Source organism: Salminus brasiliensis, chromosome 21, assembly GCF_030463535.1.
Source record: "Salminus brasiliensis chromosome 21, fSalBra1.hap2, whole genome shotgun sequence".
NCBI lineage: Eukaryota > Metazoa > Chordata > Actinopteri > Characiformes > Bryconidae > Salminus > Salminus brasiliensis.
The window spans coordinates 1,397,435-1,412,204 of NC_132898.1; the positions used below are offsets into that span (position 1 = coordinate 1,397,435).

General features: G+C 43.4%; 2 protein-coding genes across 3 annotated transcripts; one reads left to right on the forward strand and one right to left on the reverse strand.

Annotated features, from left to right (window-relative positions):
- Nucleotides 1–1,143: 1,143 nt before the first annotated feature.
- On the forward strand, nt 1,144–8,685 carry suox (sulfite oxidase). Of its 2 annotated transcripts, none has more exons than XM_072665881.1 (4): nt 1,144–1,196; nt 3,144–3,214; nt 4,202–4,403; nt 5,678–8,685. In XM_072665881.1, the coding sequence occupies exons 2-4, from the start codon at nt 3,156–3,158 to the stop codon at nt 7,142–7,144; spliced, it is 1,728 nt and encodes a 575-aa protein (XP_072521982.1). In that variant the 5' UTR covers nt 1,144–1,196; nt 3,144–3,155; the 3' UTR covers nt 7,145–8,685. The 2 variants fall into 2 exon arrangements, with proteins under 2 accessions (XP_072521982.1, XP_072521981.1); XM_072665880.1 differs by lacking the exon at nt 1,144–1,196 and adding an exon at nt 1,336–1,426.
- Nucleotides 8,686–9,341: 656 nt separating this feature from the next.
- LOC140542655 (tubulin alpha-1B chain) lies at nt 9,342–14,354 on the reverse strand. The gene is made up of 4 exons (XM_072665485.1): nt 14,244–14,354; nt 10,962–11,184; nt 10,703–10,851; nt 9,342–10,621 (listed from the first exon to the last, which is right to left on the reverse strand). The coding sequence occupies exons 1-4, from the start codon at nt 14,244–14,246 to the stop codon at nt 9,641–9,643; spliced, it is 1,356 nt and encodes a 451-aa protein (XP_072521586.1). The 5' UTR covers nt 14,247–14,354; the 3' UTR covers nt 9,342–9,640.
- Nucleotides 14,355–14,770: the final 416 nt, after the last annotated feature.

A 14,770-nucleotide genomic window follows, 5' to 3' on the forward strand; every position in this document is an offset into this window, starting at 1 on the left:
GAATCACAAGAAAATTGACCTTCTATGGTACTTATTTGTATATAATGTCACAGACATGTCTCCGCACAATAAAATATGGGTGGAGGTAGGTTTAGCATTTCACCTGGAGCTGGAGCAATCCTTTCAGGAACCAAAGCCAGGTTCCATGCATAAGATAATTGTATTTATAAATATAAAGTATTTATATAATGCGTTGTTTTTGTACTTGTTGCCATTAGTGCAACATTATGCAGTTTGGCCACATTTACAGTGGATCTCCACTCTGGTCCACATCTGGGTCCCCCCGTCCTGCACGATTTAGGTGCCTGGTTCAAATGATCACCTTGTTCTCAAACAGCTTCAGAATTAGGTTTGAGAAACAGTCCAAGGGGCGGTTTATGAACAAAAATATTAAAAAAAAAATCATATTTAACAAATTATTTTAAATTTTTTTTAAATATCATTACATCAGAACATTTCAGAAGCCTTGTAGCAACGTCCCTTATCCGATACCTGGTGTAGGGACATTGAGGGGACACGTTTTATAATTGATACTACATCAACAGGGACCCCGAGGCTCCTGAAAATAATTGCCATAGAAGATTAGCTAGCTGAGCTGTGATCCTGAGAAATCCTGAGTATCTTGAGATCACAAAAAATCAAATCAAATCAAATCAAATTTTATTTTATTTGTCACAAACATAGTCATACACAGTATAACTTGCAGTGAAATGCTTTTATGACAGTCTACCCACATCAAGCTATACAATAAAAATCTACATTTAAACTTAACTAAACCTTAACTTAATGAAGTAAAGTGCAAAAGTGCAAAAAGAAAAAATAAGAAAAAAAAAATAGAATAAGTTACATTTAAGTTAAAAAATAAAATATAAAAATATGAAAATATAGAAATATAAGCAAAAAAAAATACAAAATACAAATATACAGATATATATACACAAGAAAGCTAGCTAAGTTATCTCAAGAAAACAAATAAAAAATAAATGTAACTATTTAAAACTATGACTATCCAAATGCTTTATTTACTAAAGCCATTAGCTAGCACAGTGCTAAGTGTGTTGCCATATCAACGCGGAAAGTCGGCTCCGGAGAGCGTGGCCGCTGACGTCACCACGACGTCCCTCTCGCTCGTGTAATGAGAGAGGCGGCCGCCGCGTGCAGGCTCAGAAGCTGCGGGACTGAGGATACGGTACGGGGTGAGTACCGGCAAAACGGCTCCTGTATTAAAGAGGTTCTGCCAGTAAAAATGATAATACAGGCATTGTAAGAATTTGGGGGTGTCGTGGCTGCAGTGGGGACGGTCTGAGACCGTTTAGGGGGGTGGGTTGCGGTCTTTAAAAGCTGGCTTTTTCTGGCTGTCAGTCAAGAAGGTAGCTACGTATACATGTGGATACATGCTGGAAGGCAGCTCTATAGGGAGTTGAAGGTATGTTTTATTTATTATTATTTTTTTTTTTGGTTGTTCTGTCGGTTCTAGGTATGTTTTTAGTGTAGGTGGATGTTCTAGCTGTTTTTGTTGCCATAACGACTGTTTTTATTAAGCTGATGTGGACTTGTTTTTCGAATTTTGCCGTTCCACCTTAAATGGTGCAGCAGTTCCATTCTGGCGCCTAAGGCGCCAGAATGGAACTGCTGCACCATTTAAGGTGGAACGGCAAAATTCGAAAAACGAGTCAAAGTCAGCCCTGATTTTTTTTCATCGTAATCTCCACAAGCTATTATCACTCCTATATACTATATAAAGTATATTTTAGCACTCTGATGATTTGTAAAGTGCAAAAAAAATATATAAAAATTTTTTAAAAGCCTAAGTAAAAGCCGGGCTCCTGTTTGTACTGCCTCTGTTGCAATAGGCGTATTCAGCTGGCGTTGTCCCTGAAGTGCAAACGCCATTGGTTCAGTACCCCTAGCTTTGGTCTACGACACACCCAATTTTGGGAAAACAGCCTCAGGACATGTCATCCCCTAAAAGAACACTGTGTGATGTTGGGATTACCAAATATTTCCCCCACAAAACACCTAAATCTGAGGTTTACATCATTCTCTCAAAAGAACATGCCCACCACAATATAAACACATCTATTTTTAACACTTTTCCATCATATTTCTGCCTAATTGAGCTTTACACACCATCCAAACTCAGCAGTGAACCTAGACATGTCTTGCGAGTATTTGTTGTATTTGTTGTGTTTTTGATGGTAAAAGTGTCAGAAAAGTCAAAATAACATAGACATTAATAGGTTCTCTAGCTCAGCTGAAGGACACTGTATTTATCAGATGTGGGCTGACGGATGCTGAATTATCTGTTTGTCTGGAAGTCTGAGCGGTTCCCCTGGTGTTGTAACCGGTCTCAGAATCTCATAGGTTCTTAAGATAAGACTAGGGCTCAGTCGTGCCTGTGTTTTGGGTGGGCTTGCTCAGGTTGATCGGTCACTTTAGACCTTAAATGTCATGATCTGCAAACATAGTAAAGTTTTACTTATTTAATATATATCTTTAAGTATATATTTATATACAATATAAATTGACAAAAGTATTGGGACACGTTATTTTGTTTTCTTATCTGAAATCAAGGGTATTTAAACATAGTTTATCCTGCTTTTGTTGGAGTAATTGTCTCTACTGTCCTGATTTTGCAGCATTGCTATGAAAATTTGATTGCAGTCAGTGATGGGAGCATTAGTGAGGTCAAGGTGTTGGATATATATATATATATATCCAAGTTATTTATGTATTTAAAAAATATATTTCTATAACTATTATGTTAAACAGAAATAATATATTACTATTATATTATTTTACATGTCATTACTTTTACATGCACACGTTTTCTGTTTTATTTAGTATTTAATTTTATTAATTGAGCTACTGGACAGTAAGGTTTTGGGATGTACAGGATCGTTGCTCTACATGATGTAAATTATTTCCACGTATAAATCAACCATACATGGAGTTTTACCAGAGGTGCATCAATGCATGACTGTATAGAGTAAAACCTCTCTGTAGGCGGTGTGTGAGGCACGTTTCAGCACGTATAACGCAGTACTAGTAATAAGCTTTATTTAACCCCCCCAAAAGACTCCAAAGCAGCCATCGCCTGACCCCTTGACCAACCACAGCTTAACTTTGGTCCCTTTTCACAGATCACCACTGCAATGCAGCACCTCCGACACTGCCACGGACTCGCTCGGGTTCTGCTTCCCGGTGCTCACAGGTATGTCTCAGGGTCATGTGCATTTGAATAATAAAATTCTGGCTTAGTTTTATGAGGAATCGCGTGAAGGTTAATGATTTTGTCGTTTTGTTACTCAGTTACTCCGAGTCTTCCAGAGTCTGCCAGAGGGCTTTAATGAGCTGCAACAACAAAACCGTTTCCAAATTCAGCATAAATACTAGAGATGCACTTGTGTGTGTGTGTGTGTATATATATATATATATATATATATATATATATATATATATATATATATATATATATATATATATATATATATATTGTTTATTTCTCGGTATGATCTATTTATTTGATAATAAGTGTAAATAAGTCGTTATATGATTGTTTATGTAAGTTAGTTTTACATTTGTCTTTATTTATTTTAATTATTCCTTTATTATTTTATTGTTGTTGGTCATTTCCTTTTTTTAAAAATATCTAAAATATATGTATTACAATCCTGATTTATGCACATGCTCAGCTTTTCTTCATGTAAGGCTCACTTTCAGTGTATGTCATGCTAAATTAAAGGTGACTGATTGATTTAATATACAACTACTATTTATTTACTGAATTTAATGTACAACATTGAGAGACAATTAAAACGCAAGAAATTATGTAGTATTGAAATATTTCTGCTTGATTAACTGTTCACTCATTTACAGTTAGAGCATGAACAACAGCAACGTGCCCTTTGAATAGGGGTGCCTAAACTTTTGCACACAGCTGTACATGTTGTATCTGTGGATGGTGATTTTATTTATATATATATATATATATATATAATGTGTGTGTATTTATATATATAAAACATGTATGTTTGTGTGTGTGTGTGTGTGTGTGTGTGTGTATATATATATATATATATATGGGGGGAAAAAACATTTATCTCAGTAATGGTGATGAATATCAATATGATTTTTCTACATAACTTGGAGCATTTCTATTATATTTTCATTTATTATATATATTTTTTAACTCCCTCAGTGCACAACAGCTAAAGAGCAACATCCCTCTGGCGTCAGCATGTTCAGGACATCTCTCTCTTCGCTGGGGGAGCGGGAGCAGCAGCAGCAGCCGTGAAGGCCACGACTACCACCGCTCCAGGGGGCCAAGGTTCAGATATGTATTGACTGGGCTGGTGGCTGGGACTGGAGCTGTGTTGGCCTATGGATTACATCACAGTAAGGTGAAGCAACTGTACAAATAGAGTTTTCGAGTCTCCAAAAGTATGCAGACGCCCCTCTGATTATTCCCTCTCATCGACTCGAAGTTGTAATCTCTGTAAAAAAGCACTGACCACAAAACAGGGCGTTCGGAACCAGCCACACATATCCAAGGCCTCAGATGACCATAGCCAATGCTGAGCGTAGAGGAGTACGGAGCCCCCCCAGATTTGAGTTGTGGGGTTTTCTGGAGTGATGATGGCACGCCATCCGAAACCTGTGGGAGTGTTTGAGTGGTAGAAATAATAATCATCCAGCATCAGTACCTGACCTCACGGATGCAGCATTCAGCATTCAGCCTGGTGCCTTGTTTCTGAGGTTATGTGGAGGGTGCGGGACATGGTGTTGATGAAGCTGCAGGAGGAAAGATCATATTAAGCTTTCATAACCTTTAAAGCGCTCAGATGTCAGGATAACCAGTGCAGACGAACAAGAACCGAGACAACCCGTGTCCCAGTACTGGTCACTCCAGCTCAAGGCAGTCTCTGCTGTCTGCTGAGCAGGGCTCCTGACTTGACCTCATTTTCTGTGCTGACAGGCTAAGCCTACTTTACTGCTTTATAGCTTTTGACATCTGCTGAACCAACACCTTTACCTGTAGTGGAGATCAGGACACAAACTGCTCCTGATTCAAATTCCATGCAAACTGCTGATTGTGTGATTAACCGTTTCCTGGATGCTGCAGGATATGGAAATGTTACTTGCCCTGGGTGCTGCTTATAGTCTATGGACGCCCCTTTCTTTCTCGTTCGTGATTTCAGCTGCTTTAAGATGCACCTATTGCTGACATAGCTGTATAACCTCCATAGAAAAGCACTGACCGGGAGAATTTTGGAATACCCTAGAGGGGTATACAGCCCCCCCCCGTTGTTGGGTTGTGCTGTTTTCTGGAGTGATGATGGAGCTCCATCCAAACCCTTTGGGATGAGCTGGAGTGTACCTCACCTCACTGATGCTCTTGTGTGAGCATATCAAATCCTCACAGCAGTGTTTTTAAATCTAGTTTAGAGAGGTTATAAGTATCTCTATTGAACTACTGATGCTTAGCAAGGGCCTCACTGTTTGTTGTAGCCAGTGGAATTTCGTTCCACCCTGGAATTCGTCATTCCCAATTAATAATGACAGTCCTGGCGCCACAACTGCCTGTACAGCAATAAATCCAGAGCTAATGAGAGGGAAGTGTGTACCTTTTGTCAGAGGTGAGCCAAATTAATTCTCATTCCGTTTTGTTCTCTAGGCCGAGCGGGCAGCTACCTCAGTGACTCAGACGTCCTCCCTGCCTGTCTACTCCCAGGACGAGGTGTCGAAACATTCCTCCCTGGACGAGGGAATATGGGTCACGTACAAGGGCAGCGTTTACGATATCACCAAGTTCGTATCCATACATCCCGGTGGAGACAAAATCCTGCTTGCCGCAGGTAGAGCTCTGGAACCGTTCTGGGCTCTGTACGCCGTTCATGGACAAGAGCATGTTCTGGAAATTCTGTCCGAGTACAAGATCGGTCTTCTTCGACCTGAAGACTGCAAGAAGCAGGACACTTCCAAGTCTGCCGACCCCTATTCCACCGACCCGCCTCGGCATCCCGCTCTCACAGTCAACAGCCTGAAACCCTTCAACGGCGAGCCGCCTCCTGCCCTCCTTACTGACAACTACATCACCCCCTCAGCCCTGTTCTTCAAACGCAACCATCTGCCCGTCCCCAAGGTAGATCCTGGCACCTATAGGCTGCAGATAGAGGGCCTTCCTGGAGGTGCCGCGTCTTTGTCCTTGGAGGAACTGAAGACGCGTTTCCCCAAACACACCGTAACTGCAACTATCCAGTGTGCCGGAAACCGCCGGGCTGACATGAACAAGGTCAAGCAGGTGAAAGGGCTGAACTGGGGAGTTGCAGCTATAAGCAACGCCACCTGGTCAGGCGCGCGCCTGCGGGACGTCCTATATCACTACGGCTTTGGCCCGGAAGTGGCGGCTAAGGCTCGGCACGTGCAGTTTGAAGGTTTAGACTGCGATGTGACCGGCACGTCCTATGGAGCATCCATCCCTCTGAACAAGGCGGTGAGCGAAGAGGGAGATGTCCTTCTGGCATACGAGATGAACGGGGAGGATCTTCCAGCGGATCACGGGTACCCGGTTCGTGTTATCGCCCCTGGAATAGTCGGAGCCCGGAACGTCAAATGGCTGGGTAAGATAGTTGTCAGCGAGGAAGAGAGCCAGAGTCACTGGCAGCAGAACGACTACAAGGGTTTCTCTCCAAACACCGACTGGGAAACAGTGGACTACAAATCTGCACCGGCCATCCAGGAGCTTCCCGTGCAGTCGGCAATCACCCAGCCTGCGGACGGAGCGACGGTGGATCGTGACCTGGAGGAGGTCACCGTGAAAGGGTACGCCTGGAGCGGTGGAGGCCGAGAGGTGGTGCGAGTGGATGTTTCGGTGGATGGAGGCAAGACGTGGCATGTGGCTGAACTCCAGAGCGGTGAGAAACAACAGCAGCCCTCCGCCTCTCCTCCGCCTGGACGAGCTTGGGCATGGAAGCTGTGGGAGATAACGATCCCTCTGCCGGAGGGAGCTCAGGAGCTCGAGCTTGTTTGCAAGGCAGTGGACAGTAGCTACAACAGTCAGCCAGACTCGGTGGCGCCCATTTGGAACTTGAGGGGTGTGCTCAGCAATGCGTGGCATCGAGTAAAGGTGAACGTGAAATGAACGTGAGGTTCCAGATGGAATGGAGTGAATTCCCAAAGAGACGTTTGTCGTCCGTTAACTCAGGAAAGGCGGGAAGAGGTGCTTATTTATTGTAGACTTGCTGGGCCAGTGTTTAGACGTTCTGCCATGATCTTGGCCATGTTTGCCAAACTTGAGTAGATGCCAGTCACGTTATGACCAGAAGTAATCATGCATTTTTGGCTGCCAGGTTTACACAGTGTTAAGTAGCTTAACTTTTCCTGATTTACAGAGCAACATCACAGTCTTCGCTGGACATGTTTTGCAAACACTAATCGTACCAAGCTGGAACAGTGGACGACTTGACCTGTGTTGACTGTCAACATCTGGGAATTCTTTTTTCCGCATACCTGGACGCTAGTCGGTCGTCTTATGCTTGTAGGGTTTCGTCTTTTTAATGGAAAACGCACTTGCAGAATTTAGTGCCATTATCTTTTGTACACTCAAGGCCATAGAACCTAGTTCTTCAGGTTTGGACCTTGAATCCAGTGTCCAGTCCTGGGTTTTGACCCGGGACGCTAAAGGAACATACATGTAATTGGTTGGCCAGATAGTGCCGTCCTTTTTACCCAATTGTTACATAGCTAATTACACAACCCACTGGCACGTAGTGTCCCACCTCCCAGGAATTACAGAGTCTAGGACTGGACACTGGATTTATAGTCCATAGTTGAAGTCCTCTGTACTAGAAGAACCTCTTTTAGCATTGTAAAGAACAATGTTGAGAGATGATGTGAATTTGAAGAACTTTTGAAAGGTCTAAAGAACCTTCACTTGATCTCTTGAGGGTCTTCACACTCTCACACCACCTTTACAAACATGGTTCTTTATGAAACCAACAGTGGCTCCTCTATGGTCTCGCTCAATGAACCATTTGAAGCCCTATATTACTATTTTAATTAGTATATTTACTCTCTTGGTTTTTCCTTGGCCAAGCACAAGCATTAAAACGTAAGTATGGACAGGAACATCCAACACAAGCAGATTTGAAGGTGCTTCGAAAGGATGCTGATGTTTTAGCACTGCATTGGTTCCTGAACCCGAAGATTGGAGAGTCTGCAAGCACAGAACTTGGATCTTAACTATCCTTCAGAGTCGGAGAGATATTTTAGAGATGATTTTCCTCTCAGTGGTGCAGATATTTTAAGATTAGGCCACTTTCAGCACATAAGGTGTAACAATAATGCTACTGCAGTAATTCTGGATGTTGCTTAAGCTCTCAGAATCATAAACTCTTCATTTTGCTTCCTTTCCTCATATTCCTCCCAATCTGCAGTGTTTTAATCATAGGAATGTTTTGATTAATTGCCTTTCTTTTTATTTATGATAAATATTTTATCTTTTACATTTATTTTCAATTATGATCAAATCAGCTGCATTAAAGCCTCTTGGTATGCTGGGATGAAGGTTTTCGTGAAGTATTATGTTACATATTGCATGACGCACATCAATATCATTTCCAGGATGGAATATTGTTTTCAAGAATTGCAAAAAATAAAATTCCTTTTTTTTGTTTGATTTAATTCATTCATGTGGGATTTTCAACACAGGATCCATGATTGACTGTCAGTGTCTATAGTGAAAATATTTATATTTTTGGCATCTGAGAAATAAAAGGATCAGTAAATATGTTTTACATTTTGGTAAATAAATAAAATAATAGTATATTATGATAGTTGTGATGGTGTTTGCTTAACCACCTCCAGTCTGGTACCTGCGTATACTGGAAGACCAGTATTCCCAACTCCTAGTTTATCTATTAATTCCTTTATTGATAAAAATAAATAATCCATGCAGTGTATGGGGTGTTTCATCATGTCTGTTCAATGGACACACAGAACTGGACCAATGCACCCGACAGCCTGGTCACCCAGAATATAGAAGGGTTTATATATGTGTATGTTGATGGAAGAGTAGACAGGAACTTTCTCACAGGCTGGTGTAATCCTTACCTTCACAGGATTAACACCGTTATAAAGGCTATACGAAGCTCTATGAAGTAATACTGTATGGAGGATCTGTGGTTTACTTTCATTTGTTGTCTTCAGTAATAAAAGCTTATTAACATGTTGTATTAGTTGCAGGTTTATAACGTGTTTGTACAGCATTGTTATTGTCAGTGAAGCCACCAAACCGACCAAAATTGCCGTGTGTCGTGGACAAAACAGACAACCCCCAGTTTAATTTCCCTCAATAATTTATTGTGTATCACAGTCAGAAGATGACAGACAAGAGTGTAGATCAGTGAGCCTTTAGTCTTTCTCAGGAGAGAGCGAGAGTGTAACAGCAAGTTGGAAAACAGGGCATCCCATCCACACATCACATAGTCAGTGACCAGACTTCAACAACAGACACACTGGACATTTATATGAGAAAGCAGGACAGTGTAAGAATGCTCTCAATACTACTGGGAAAACGCTGAAGATCTCCTGACATGTGATAAGCACTAGAGTGAGCGAGTGAGGAGAGCATCTCCGCTTAATACTCTTCTCCCTCCTCCTCACCTTCTCCCTCAACGGAATCAACACCAACCTCCTCATAATCCTTCTCCAGGGCAGCCATATCCTCTCTGGCCTCGGAGAACTCTCCCTCCTCCATACCCTCTCCTACGTACCAGTGCACGAAGGCACGCTTAGCGTACATCAGGTCAAACTTGTGGTCAAGCCTGGCCCAGGCCTCTGCAATAGCCGTGGTGTTGCTAAGCATGCACACGGCTCTCTGGACCTTGGCCAGGTCACCGCCGGGCACCACAGTGGGGGGCTGGTAGTTGATACCGACCTTGAAGCCAGTTGGGCACCAGTCCACAAACTGGATGGAACGCTTGGTCTTGATGGTGGCGATGGCAGCGTTGACGTCTTTGGGTACGACGTCTCCGCGGTACAGCAGGCAGCAGGCCATGTACTTGCCGTGACGTGGGTCACATTTCACCATCTGGTTTGCAGGCTCAAAGCAAGCATTGGTGATCTCCGCCACTGAGAGCTGCTCATGGTAAGCCTTCTCAGCGGAGATGACCGGGGCGTAGGTGGCCAGAGGGAAGTGGATACGAGGGTAGGGCACCAAGTTGGTCTGGAATTCGGTCAGATCAACATTGAGGGCACCATCGAATCGGAGGGAGGCCGTGATGGAGGACACGATCTGGCTGATCAGCCTGTTGAGGTTGGTGTAGGTAGGACGCTCGATATCGAGGTTCCTACGGCAGATGTCATAGATGGCCTCGTTGTCGACCATGAAAGCACAGTCTGAGTGCTCGAGGGTGGTGTGGGTGGTCAGGATGGAGTTGTAGGGCTCCACCACAGCGGTGGACACCTGTGGAGCTGGGTAGATGGAGAACTCCAGCTTTGACTTCTTGCCATAGTCAACGGAGAGGCGCTCCATCAGCAAGGAGGTGAAACCAGAACCGGTTCCACCTCCAAAGCTGTGGAAGACCAGGAAGCCCTGGAGACCAGTGCACTGGTCAGCCTAGGAAAGCAGAGCAGAAGGTTGTCAGTCTCAGATTCCACAAATCAGCCCAAAAAAAACACCTCAGGAAAAACGTCTCACCAGTTTGCGGATCCTGTCCAGCACCAGGTCGATGATTTCCTTGCCGATGGTGTAATGCCCACGGGCGTAGTTGTTGGCGGCATCTTCCTTTCCAGTGATGAGCTGCTCAGGGTGGAACAGCTGGCGGTAGGTGCCGGTGCGGACCTCGTCTGAGGGACGAGAGGAACAAGAGGATGAAGAAGCAGCAGCTTCTAGCTGAGTGTGCTCTAACTCTAACTAACCTGACCAGCGTTTTAACCAGCGCCGGACAACTGCTTACCAATCACAGTGGGCTCCAGGTCCACAAACACTGCTCTGGGGACGTGCTTGCCGGCTCCAGTCTCGCTGAAGAAGGTGTTGAAGGAGTCGTCCCCTCCACCGATGGTCTTGTCGCTGGGCATCTGACCGTCCGGCTGAATGCCGTGCTCAAGGCAGTACAGCTCCCAGCAGGCATTGCCGATCTGGACGCCGGCCTGGCCTACGTGGATGGAGATACACTCACGCTGTAGAGAGAAAAAAAACAAAAACAAAATTGAAATACATGCAAACCACATAACAAAACCTCCACATAAAGACCAGGATGTACTTAAGATTAGGCCTATTCAGACCTACCACACCTTTTATGACTGACAAATGATTCAGAAGTGAAAGGAGCCAAGCAGGCCTGCATGAGGAACATGTCCTCATTGGAACATGGCAGCAGGCGTGGAAAGATTTATCAGGACTTTTTTTTCCTATAAGCAAACTAAGCAGTGACAGGGCTTTGGAGCGGCCAGACACCCCACCAAAAGCACTTTACCATCTTTAAAGTCTCATTTTCCCAAGAATTAGTGACGCTAAGATGCTGAGCTCCTCCTGCCCTAATTCTGTAAACTATAAAAATGCACATACGCAATTAAAACACTTTTAAATGAATGCTATTAATTATTATTAAATGCACTTAATGCCGTGAAACACAACCGCAGCACTACCAACCGGACATTAATCATGCAGCATTCAGCTCACTGCTGTTAAGCTGCCGCTGGCATTCGCTCAAGATAGGGGTGGATTACGGACTAGTCCTGAAGGGCCAATTGGGTTTTTCAGACGATGTGTGATAGCAGACAAGGCAGATCACAATTCCTTCTTGATTTGATGAATTTATTGGTATTTTTACTGAAACGAGAGCCTCCAAGGACTCAGGCAAAACCTAGTGTTGGCACAGCAAGTGAGCTAACAATGAGGATCCCAGTGTGTCGCAGAAGGGTGGGGGTAGTGCAAATCACGCCACACCCCACCTTCCACCCCGGCTTTCTCCCATTCGTCCTCGCCTTCCCCTCTGTTTTCCATCCTCGTCTCTCAGGCTAAATCCCAAATAGCTTATAGTGCACTAACTGGGACAGAATTCCACATACAGTTCACTATTTAGTTGGAAAGCATATATTCATATAATGCTCTTTAGAGTTATGTATTTACATATTTATATATTTTATATACACTATTTGGGTGGAGAATGGACATATAGTGCACTACCTGAGCAGAGACAGCACACAATACACTAGGGTCTATAATTTGTGTGACAATTGATCTTTGGTGTGCTATATATGCGGAGAACTGGCATGGTTTTAGTGGAGAACGTATATTTAGTGCACTCTTTGGGTGGAGAACGGATATGTAGTGCACTATTTGGGTGGAGAACTGATATTTAGTGCACTATTTGAGTGAAGAACAAATATTTAGTGCACTATTTGGGTGGATAACTGATATTTAGTGCACTATTTGGGTGGAGAACGGATATGTAGTGCACTATTTGAGTGGAGAACGAATCTGTAGTGCACTATTTGGGCGGAGAACGAATATTTAGTGCACTATTTGAGTGGAGAACTGATATTTAGTGCACTATTTGGGTGGAGAACGGATATGTAGTGCACTATTTGAGTGGAGAACTGATATTTAGTGCACTATTTGGGTGGAGAACGGATATTTAGTGCAGTATTTGGGTGGAGAACTGATATTTAGTGCACTATTTGGGTGGAGAACGGATATTTAGTGCAGTATTTGAGTGAAGAACAGATATTTAGTGCACTATTTGGGCGGAGAACTGATATTTAGTGCACTATTTGGGCGGAGAACGCACACAAAATACACTACTGTCTAATATTTGTGTGAAAATTTGATATCTAGTATATTATCTAGGTGGAAAATGTGCATATAATGGACTACAGAGCTACACTATGTGTGAAGACAGCACATCCAGTGCCCTACGTAGGGAGCACGGCAGCCTTCGAGATTCTTCCTTGGTCTCCGACTCCACCCAGCTGTTGCCAAGGGATTTGCACATATGCCCGTTGCCTAGCAACAAGGCTTCTCGTTCAGATTCAGCATATGAAAATGGGCGGCTGTGTTTCAGAGCTTTTCGTGGTTATTGGAGATGTTCTGACTGAGGAGGGTGGTCAAAAGCCGGTCTGGGGGCTTGCGGTTGTCTCTAGGGGCGAGTGTCCGCTGTTTTCGGTGCCCCCATCCCCCCACGTTGGTCCCGGCGGGGAGCCTGCGCCATGCCCGCTGTTCACTGTTCTAAGAAGACACTGAGAAGCACAAATGCTAATCGGCTTTACTGACTAACCTGCTGTCTTAGAGGCTCCAGGGAAGCAATTGCTTCGTTAGATGCATTTACATTTAAATAGATTTGAGTTTTCCGCCCGATAAACACCTAAAATTGAACAATTTACCTTAAAAATATCGTGTTGTCGAATTTCCCGTTCCACCTTAAATGGTACAGCAGTTGCATTCTGGCGCCTCAGGCGCCAGAATGCAACTGCTGTACCATTTAAGGTGGAACGGGAAATTAGAATTAGAGCACCATTTTTTCTAGCTTTCTATCAAATGTAGGTCAAATTTAACATTTAAATAACATTCAAGGTCTACTGAAGACTAAACGTTAATATTCCCGTCCTAAAAATAACCCCCCAAAACATAATAAATACCGGTTTCCCTATTAACATTAACGCTACCACACTACTGCTATCTATATAGCTACCTAACTATACAGGTCAAATTAAATTTAACACACGTCCCACATTCATTTTTATAATTTTTATAATTATATATACACACATTTTCACCTATTTGTCTACACCAAAATAAATAATAATAACGGAGGGGAAAAAGGCGCGCGTGCGGTCCGCCTACGTCACCGCCCCACCAACGACCCCATTCAAGCCTATATATCTGATTAGCGATTAAACTAACGAATAATTGCACATATCTGCAAATCATTAGGACGTGGGTTAGGTCCTCCAGCAGGTTTTGGTGGTTCCGATTTAACCGCCAAGAAGGTGGGAGGAGGAGCATCCAGCAATGGAGCACGAGCGGCTTTGGTGCTGTACGAATAATAGCAATAATAATCGATTAAAAATGCGAATAAAAGCATGTAGCCGTGTTTAAGACACGGTTTAAGGGCTCCAGATTAACTCCGGGTTACAGCAGGGCATGCATGTCCACTCTATAGCCTGCTTTTAGGCTTAAATACGAATTCAGATGCATGGGCTGTGATATAGCTATTAGGTGCTGGAAGATGACTTACCATGTTGAGATGTTTAGATGATCAGCTCAGACCAAAGGAAATGTTTCTGGATGCGGGGTCGGTTACCTTCGTCGACGGCTAAGAGTCGATGTAGTAACTGCTTGCTGTCGCTGTGGCGCACCACTTTATAAAGGCATGGGTGCACTGGGGGCTGGGCTCGTGCATACGCGGCAATGGGGGAGGCAGGCTGTGGAATTTCATTGTAATTCTGCACAATGCATACTGCAGGAATGCACGCACGTGCGTGCGTAATCAAGCAGGTTTTAATTTGTGCATGATCAATAATATTCCTAAACTGCATGTATGTCCTTATTTATTAAAGGCTGAGGAATTGCATTGTCATTCTGCACGGTCCTTGCATAATTCACATTGAACGAACGCATTTATTTATATAGACTGAGGAATTGCATTGCACACACTTGATATGAATGTGTGCATGCTCGAAAATAGCCCTTAACTGCATTTCTTTATACAGACTGAGGATTTGCATTGTAATTCTGCACAATGCACATTGCAGATTTTGTTTA

What these genes read in the sequence shown, in the direction of transcription:
- suox (XM_072665880.1), top strand. Translation starts at nt 1,385, where the DNA reads ATGTGGATACATGCTGGAAGGCAGCTCTATAGGGAGTTGAAG. An exon ending in CTGCTTCCCGGTGCTCACAG is followed by an intron (nt 3,215 to 4,201) that starts GTATGTCTCAGG and finishes TAACTCCCTCAG; the next exon opens with TGCACAACAGCTAAAGAGCA. An exon ending in ATGGATTACATCACAGTAAG is followed by an intron (nt 4,404 to 5,677) that starts GTGAAGCAACTG and finishes TTTGTTCTCTAG; the next exon opens with GCCGAGCGGGCAGCTACCTC.
- LOC140542655 (XM_072665485.1), bottom strand. An exon ending in CCTGGAGCCCACTGTGATTG is followed by an intron (nt 10,852 to 10,961) that starts GTAAGCAGTTGT and finishes CTCGTCCCTCAG; the next exon opens with ACGAGGTCCGCACCGGCACC. An exon ending in TGGACAGGATCCGCAAACTG is followed by an intron (nt 10,622 to 10,702) that starts GTGAGACGTTTT and finishes CTGCTTTCCTAG; the next exon opens with GCTGACCAGTGCACTGGTCT.